We start from the raw sequence: 9,109 nt of genomic DNA, 5'->3' as shown, positions 1-9,109 counted from the left end.
GTTCCCCACCACCCCACCCCAAAAGCCGAAGGATTTAAACAGTTTACACAGAAAGAAAATATGGTGTATTCACACAAAGGACTGTTATGCGGCACTTAAAAAGCAGAAATCAGAACTGTGGAGATCAACACGCCTAGATCGCAGAAGTATAATGATAAATGACCACAGTAAGATGCAAAATATACCTATGCTAGGACGTCCTTTAGGTGACTTCCTTTAAAACACTCGTGTTGTAAAGACATAGAAAGTAGACTGTAAAATGTATCCCAGATTCATGATTGTAGCTGTCCTGGAGAAATATGGAAAGGGAATGAATTTGGCATGAAGGTTAGGGTGGAAATACTGTTTATCCATAACTTTGAATATACAAAATGATGAAGCAAAGATGATAAAATATAAACAATATGACTAAGAAAGATGTTAACTTGGGTGTTTTTCATAATGTTTTCTTTCTTCCCTATGTTTCTAAATATTTCTCAGTTTAAGAAGTTCTTTTCAAATGCAAACAAAATAAGGTATATCTGTCTATGCATATGCTTGTTGCAATGAAACGTAAAGAGTTGTCAGAAGTTGCAACTTTCTTGCTTCACATCTTAGATTCTTTAATTCCTGAAGATGACCCCTCTCTACCTAGGGAGACTTACTCAGCTGCTTAGAAAAGCTCACCTGTTGACAGCCTCCAAAAGTATAGCCCAAGGGTCAAATATTGGCATTAGAGAAGGAGTGTACAGTTAATAATCTGATAATTGGCTGGGTCAAGAATCTGAAAACCGTCTGTGTTCCCATAAGACACATCCTTTCTCTTATATTTTCTACGTTTAGGATGTTCATTTCCATGGATGGTGACTCTCCTCTTGACATCTGGAAATGATTCTTATGTTACACTGCTGACTTAGTACCAGGAGGTCTGGAAGGAGGTAGGATTTGGTAGAAGAGAAAGAGTCCTATGGCTCTTTTGAGCCTTATTTAGCAGAATGGGAAAGATGTGTCTGCATTTTCCTAGCAGAGAAAGGTTAATTTCTTTCTGGATATGAAGGAAAGTTGTGTAATTTGGTCATTTACATGAGGATAAGAGAAAGACTATTCTAAACTGGATTGGGCATGTTAGGTGTAATGGAGAAGCCAACATCAATAATTCCATCTACCTTCCCCTCCCCCAAACATACACTAAAGTAATTCCCTGCTTGCATAGTTTCTTCCTGCTAAAATCACTAAATCTTTGGTGAACAAATTGTCTGCACTTCAGAATGAAATTCTGAAATGGGGCAAATTGTGATAATATTCCTCTCTCTTTCTCTTTCTGACTTGACAACGTGCAAGGTCAATGCTTGGTACATCTGAAGTTGCAGGAAGACGGGCTACTTGAGAGAAGGCTGAGGTGTGAAGAAAATATATAAAAATGGCAGGATTGGGGTGTGGTGTGAAAATCATGTGTACTGGAGCTTTATGTACAAAAAGAAAGAGAAAGTAGCCCCAGTCTGCTGTGTTAAAATCAATATTCTCTTTAGGACCAGTCTTCTCTAATGTCATCTGCAGTTTAGCTCTTACCAGCCCCCACTTGTTCTGGACTCTAAATGCAATAACAGAACACACAGGGCACCACATTCCCTTCTCCCTGGCCCACAATGAAACACTAAGGCATCCCACTTGCTTCTTCCTACCCTCCTTCCGCTGGAATTAAAAGCCACCATCCCTCCTTTTTATTTTTTTTAGCCTGGAGGGACAGTTGAGTTCTTTCTGTCTTCCGCATCTCAGTAATCCCCGTGGGCTTTCTTCCAGCCACCTGTTGCCATCTGCCCTCACCCCACCCCTCTCTCATACCATTTAATTGGTTGCTTCTTAATTGCTGACTCTGTGCTCTCCATTTAATGATTCTTTTTAAAGTTCATAAGGCACTTTGCCAGGAGTTGGCTTTTAATATGAAAAGTAGCATTTCTTTAATGAGTCTGCCTTCCAAATGAAGGCTCTACTTACCTTTTCCTAGGAAAAATAAGCTTTTCTTCTAGTCTTGCTGAGGGGCTTCTTAAGTTCTTTTTCAGTAACATCCTCAGGCCAGCGTCCTTTGGGATACTTTCTTCAGGGACACTTCTAATCTATATTTGAAAAAAGTCCGAGAGCACAATCCGTCAACAGGTGATAAATGAAAATAATGCATAATAAAGAAATATTGCTACTATTAAAAATAGCCGTAGCTAACATTTATTCTTTGTCTATTATGTGCCAGGCATTATGCTGGTTGCTTTCCATACATTGTCTCATTAGCTATCTGCATGAGTGATATTTATCCCATGCATGAGATTAGCTCAGGTCATGTAGCTAAAACGAATTTTTAAATAATTTGTATAAAATCAGTTAGATCTGAAGCCCTGGCCTCTGGGCCCATCTTTCCACTTGGTGACAATGTCTTAGATTTGAGAGGAGCGACCTCCTTTAGATGGAGCCCGGGTTCCCCAGGGTACCAGGGTCCCTACCGGGCCTAATGTCTTCCACCCGGTCCAGTTCACTCATTTGCATTTCTCCATGGCTCTTGGAAGCATCTGAGTTTGCACTCTTGTTTCCTTCATTTTAGAGGGGACATGTTACATAACTGGCCCAAAGCCATTATCAGTGTCCGTTTTAGAGCTAGGAGTCTGGATGCCGCCTCTCCTTCCCAATTTCAGGAAAAGTAAAATATTTTGCAATTATGTTTAAAAATGAAAAAAAGCCATGAATGTACTTTTTTTTTCCCCAGGGCTTTTTAGCTCTCATGGATATCATTTGAACTTCAGATTAGCTAACAATTATTGAGCACTTGTGCAGTTAAAATACTTTACATATTATTTTAGTAAATAGCACGCAATTTGCCTTTGAGATAAGGACCATTGTCATCTTCAAGTTCAGGAGAAGGAAAAATAGCATGTTTAGTGAAATTTACAACTTGCTGGGGTGGTAAAGCCCAAACTCAGACTTTGTTCCTTTCATGCTGTAGCACTTTCCAGGGTAGAAAAAAGAGAGAAGGAACATTTTTATAATTAAAAAAAATTAAAGCTGTTAGTCGCACATCAAAAAAAGTTTAAAACCAACATATTCTCTCAAAAATATGGAGTCACAATAAAACATCATTTTTAATTTATAGTTGTGAAAGCATTGCTGACTTCATTTTAAAGTTGTCTTTATACTTAGAAAAATATTTGGCTTTTCTCCTTCTTTTTAAGCCTAGGTCCACTATTGATGAGGCCATGTAGTGGATTTTTCCATATGCTTGATGTTCTATTTCTGAAATTATTTTCAAGCACAAAAAAATTCTGCCACATTAGTACAAATTAATATTCCGGCCAAGTGTGTACTCAGGGTACCCAGACTAAGCCATTTGTTAGGCATTATAAGGCTATCATTTCTTTTTCTCTCCTTGACACTTAGCTAAGGCTTCCAGACCTCTTTTGAATGAAGATGGATATTTCTGCCAGGATCATGTAACTGGAGGATCCAGGTCTAGGCAGACGACCATGGGCGCCAACACTTCAAGCAAACCCCCAGTGTTTGATGAAAATGAGGATGGTAAGAAGTGTTGTGATAGCTGTATAAAATACAGAATTTTTCAGAATTCAAATATAAACTTTTAGCTTTATAAGTATATTGCAATGCAAGAACTTTTTAAAAAGGGTAGAAATGCAAGGGTAAGCCTGAGGACTTTGCACGCTAGTGGCTAGATTTTACTTTCCACTTTCCATAGGACCTGGGTCAGCTTTCTTAATCACGACTGTACCAATGCTATTTGCCCAACGAGAGCTGTGGTTGGGCACCTGGTTGACAGAAGACCTTGAAAGTAAATGATTTGTTTGTTCTCTGTGTTCCTTTGATGGTTGAAGTTATCCCCACTAATAACTGTTATAGAAAATTTCCTGTATTATAAAATTGTGTATGAATGATAATGGATACTCATAGCATTTAAGAATGAAGCCATGCAAGTAGGTATCCTTTGAACTTTCAACTGCCATGCCCCAGGGTCCCAGACAAATTCCACAGTGCTAAGTCACAGTAAAAACAATAGTGTTATTGGAGAAAAGGGAAACTTTCAAGGTCAGGCTCAGCAAGAAAAGAATTAAGGGCATGGATGTGGATTCTTCCATCATCCCACAGTGAGCATGCCAGAAACCAAGCATGGGTCTCCCCGGTTGCTCTTTCTTCCTATAGTGGAAGTCTGAGCAGCTTTGTCAGAATCTGCAGGGTAGCAGCTGTTTATAGGTTGCCTGGGAAAAAGAAAGCCCCAGGTCCCAGCTAGTAAGTTGTCCACGCCTCCCAGAGGGAACCCCAGAGTCATTTCTGGGGAATTCTGCTAATTGGACCACAACAGAAAAGAACAATATGCTGAAGTTCAGGAGATCTGAGCACTAGTCCTACAACCAGCAACCTGTGAGGCTTCAGAAGTTGATCTATTCCCTCTACCTTCAATTTCTTTGTCAAAAAAGTGAGGGACAGGCTAACCTCAAAGGTCTTTTTTAACTCAAAAAGTTTATCATCTTGAAATCCTAAAGCCACTTTGCAAAAATGAAGTAACATCTAAATCCTCAAAGAAAGTCAATTGTGTTAAAGGTAAGTTTGATTGCTGGAACAGAAACTACAGATAACAGTGGCTTAAACAAGGTGGACATGTTTTCCATCTCACATTTCTCTTTCTCATGGAACCATTTAGACATAAGTAACCCAGGTGTTACATGGCTCCACATATTGGGAACCCTGGCTGCAATAAGCTGGCTGCTTTTCTGGTCACTCTCACCCTTGTGCCTTAGAATAGCTCACCACCACTTCCGAATTACACCCAGTGGGAAAGGAGAGGGTGGGGAAGGCTGTGCCTACTCCTTCTAAGCATATGATCTGGTTGTAGCTTGTCACTGTCATTCACATGCACATACCTAGTTACAAGGGAGACTGGGAAATTTAATTTGTTACCTTGTGTGGCCATGAACCTTCTAATAATAAGGAGTTTTGTTTTGGTACAAAAGGGGGAGAATTAGCTGTTTGCCATAGGTGCAAGGACAACTAGAAGCCTGCTATAATCTTAGTTTTTGAGCCTTTGGATGGATCCTTTTAAAAACAAAATATCTGACTGATCGGGATGTCTTGTTCCCACGTAGTCATTATTAATTTAGAGGCACATCATGACTACAAAATTCTGAATAGTAACCCTGAAATTACATAGTTAGAAAATGGTCTTAAGAAAACTTTTTTCTACTCTTATTTCTGTTACCTTGCTTTGCTTTATCATGTAGTAAAGGCAAAGATGTTTCTTGATTTTTTCCATCTCTAAAATGGGAAGACAAGTAGGTCTAGATTTCATCTGGTTGGTTCACTATGCTTCCTATGGATTCAGAGCTGATGCTTGCATGAGGTTGGTCCTCAGAGAGCAGAGAAGGAAAGAGAGGCCAGCTTCATGCTTGTAACTTGCTAAGGATATGTGTCATTTTAAGGTATTAGGGTAGCATTATAATGAGAAAACACATAAATGTCTAAATCTTCCTTAATTTAGTCAGCCCATCTTCTCATGGAGTGCCTACCCAAGAAAGCTACAGAGCCAAGGGAGTATGGCAAATGGGAAATAAGGTACCATTTTATTAGTCCTTTCAAGGAACTCTGGAAAAACATGTTGGGGTAGAATTAGGTTTAAGGAACAAGCAGGTCTTTCTTAACACACTCAGGGTTGCCCCCTCTGTGTTGTCCTGTCCCCCAGCCCACTGAGATCAGCCCATGGCAGCACCCATAAAGAGCTGAGCTGAGCAGTATGTCTGTGCTCTGAGTCTGTTTATACACACAGTTTCAAGGCAGAAGAAGAAGAGCAAATCCACCCACTATGAGCCTGTCTGTCTGTTAGACAAGAGGAAGAGAGTGGAAAGCAAGATGCCCTTGCCCTGCCTTGTGGAGCTCATTTCTAATGGTGGAAGGCAAGCAATAGCCAAGGGAGCAAATCTGGATAACTTCAGAGAGTGTTAAAGTATCACCAAGGAAATGACTCTAAGTGATCTTATGCAGAGTGACAGGGTGATGGTGGAGACCATGTTAGATAGAATATGGTCAGGGTTGGCCTCTCCGAGGTGACATTTGAGTTGAAGTCAGAAATGTGAGAAGAAGCCTCTCATGCAATGACATGGGAATAGTTCAAGCACAGGAAAAGCATGTCCAAAGTCCAAACAAGGACAAAATTGGGAATGAATAGTTATAACATTCTGATAAGTTGAGTTTGTATGTTACAAAAAAAAAAAGAGACTGTATTTAATTTTTTAATCAATAAATCACATAAAGTTGATTTGGCTCCTTTGATAGCTCTAGATTAAGCACAAGGTAAATTTTTATTTGATTGCTATGAAGCTTCTGACCAACAAGCAAAAACAATGAAGAAAAAAAGCACTGACTAATCAAAGGATATTAATGCTTATATCATTTTGATCTCCATATTTCAAAGTAAATAATCAAATTGGGCCAGAATCTAGGGCACTAAAATGAGCCAATTTAATTATTTTAAAAATATTGCTGAAAAGAATCCCAATATGTGATGAAAAAATATTTATTATTGCCTTCAAAGTATTTACTATTCCCAATATATAGATTTGAAAAGAAAATTCAAACCAATTTTCCCAAGTAATAATTCAAGATTTCTTGCTCATGGAAGTGTTTTGATTCACTCTGAAAATATTAAGGAATAAGTTGTTATTGGATGCCCCTTGAGATAAGTTGTTCTTGCTATAATTCATCCTGACACTTTGTATTTCATATTGTTCCATCAGATACTGGTATTGAAAGAATTAGGCTCTTCCTTATGTTGATTTTTATTTAGTGAATACAAGGTAAGATTTATAGTGCTATTGAACACAATCGAGTTTGCTTATTTGATTAATGTAAGTCAACTTTTACAAAGTAGATCTCAAATAATACTGTTGTTATGTTTTATGGCTCTAGCTTTTGTATTTTAGTGCAAACCTGTCTTAATTACTTTTTTTTTTTTATTGCGGTAAAGTATGTATAACAAAATGTACCATTTTAACCATTCTTAAGTGTACAATTCAGTGGCATTAAGTATATTCACAGTTTTGGTCAACCATCATAACTATCTTAAGTGTACAATTCAGTGGCATTAAGTATATTCAGTTTTGGTCAACCATCACAACCACCTAGAACTTTTTCATCTTCCTAAACTAAATCTCTGTCTCCATTAAACAGTAATTCCCCATTCCCTCTTCACTCCTCCCCTCATGTCCTGGCAACCACCACTCTACTTTCTGTCTCTATGAATTTGACTATTTAAGGTACCGTATATAAGTGGAATCGTGTACTATTTGTCCCTTTGTATCTGGCTTATTTCATTTAGCATAATGTTTTCAAGGTTCATTCATATTGTAGCAGGTATTAGAATTTAATTCCTTTTTGAAGGCTGAATAATATTCCATCGTATGTACATACCACATTTTGTTTATTCTTTCATCTATTGATGAACTTTTGATGGCTTCCACCTTTTGACTATCGTGAATAATACTGCTACGAACATTCATGAACAGATATCTGTTCGAGTCCCCGTTCTCAATGATTTTAGGTCCATATACTTAGAAGTGGAATTGCTGGATCATATGGTAATTAATTTTTTTGAGGAACTACCAGACTGTCTTCCACCTATTTATATTTAGCGTTTTAGTAATGAGAAACAACCTAGCATAATGGGCTAAACACGTGAGCTCTGGTATTGTAAAGACACACGCAGGTTCAAATCTCAGCAGTGCTACAGACTAGCAATCTGTGTGGTTCTATGAGAAAATCAAAGGGACATAGCTTGCTCAATCATCATAAAACACTAAAGTCAATTTGACTAATTATAAAGTGTTCTAGAGGGACTTGAAATAGCATGAAAAAGTCCCCAAGACTAAATAATTACTAGTGAATTTATTTGGAATAACAAACAAACTTCTATTGTGCAAGTTATTAAACCTCTTCAGTTTCTTCATATGTAAAATACAAATGATAGTTGGGTATACGTCATTGGGTCGCTGTGAGGATTAAATAAAATAATGCAAGTAAAACACTTAGCAAGATGTCTCACATAAAGTTACCACCCAATTAATGCTAAAGGTAGTATTATTTATTAGAATCAGAGTCTCTTAGCATGAGCTCTTTGAACTACTTCAACTTCTGAAACAAAATTAATTAAATGCAACTGTAGATGCCGTAGTCAATATGACCTATTCACAGTTCTATCAATGGAATTGGATTAACAGAATGGCAGATTTTATGGATTCTGTGAAAACTTATGTAAAAACCCTTTAAAAAGAAGCACAGTTATTGATTGCACAAAAAAGTCTCATCTGGTTTCCCTTTTATCACCCTTGGGAGTGATTGTATTTTCACTTAAGGCAAACTCAAGAACTTATTGGGCTGAAAACCAATAAACTTTATTTTTTCTGATTTAAACCCAAAGCTGACTATTTAAGTAATCCCATTGGGTCAACAGACACAGTGACAATTGCCGCCTTATATCCTACTACCATCTGGATACTCTGAGAAATAATGAATGATAACAGAAAGATTTTTTAAGTTTTTCTAAAAGAAAAACAGCACAAGTAATACTTGTTTTTAATGTTTGTAACTCTTTTCCTTTAATGTTTTATTTCCTCTATCTGAATGCAATGGTTTGGTTTGTTGTTTTTGTTTGTTTGTTTGTTTTTGGCTTGTTTTATTTAAAAAAATCAACATTTTAAAAGTTCAATTATTGAGGTTTTCAGACTAATTTAAAAAATTATTTAATAACAGGAGAAAGTGGACTTGTCTATAATTCAGGGTCTAGGCAACAGAAGGTCTTTCAGTTCTTATAAGCTGTATGTATTTCCAAGCATATACCAAAAAAAAAAAAAAAAAGTTTAGTTCAACCAAGAGACAACTTTCTTCTGGAGTATTATAGCTGAGAAAAGTTGGCCTTAGGTTAAAAGCTGCTACTAAGAGTTCATCTATGCCCTGAGTTTCCAAAGAGAGCTCAATTATTGTATTATTCTTTGGACTTGCTAAAAACTCAATGTTCTACTGTCATTTGGCAGTACTTGTCTCCTAGGATATGTGACTGTTTCCTGTTTCTCTACATCTTCTTTGTAGGGAA

General features: G+C 37.3%; 1 protein-coding gene across 5 annotated transcripts in view; it reads left to right on the top strand.

Annotated features, from left to right (window-relative positions):
- Positions 1-9,109, top strand: part of STK32A (serine/threonine kinase 32A) — a 94,384-nt gene that overhangs the window by 938 nt on the left and 84,337 nt on the right. For 3 of the 5 annotated variants that reach the window (XM_025040740.1, XM_025040741.1, XM_006922954.3), the window contains exon 2: positions 3,400-3,537. The exons of 1 other annotated variant lie outside the window; for it this stretch is intronic. In XM_025040740.1, the coding sequence (XP_024896508.1) occupies positions 3,486-3,537 (52 nt within the window). In that variant the 5' untranslated portion in view covers positions 3,400-3,485. Of the gene's footprint in view, positions 1-3,399; positions 3,538-9,109 lie in introns of those variants that run through there. One more of the 5 variants, XM_025040742.1, reaches the window with a different exon arrangement.

The sequence above is a fragment of the Pteropus alecto genome, unplaced genomic scaffold (assembly GCF_000325575.1).
Source record: "Pteropus alecto unplaced genomic scaffold, ASM32557v1 scaffold78, whole genome shotgun sequence".
In the NCBI taxonomy this organism is placed as follows: Eukaryota; Metazoa; Chordata; class Mammalia; order Chiroptera; family Pteropodidae; genus Pteropus; species Pteropus alecto.
This window is presented reverse-complemented; position numbering and strand designations above follow the sequence as displayed.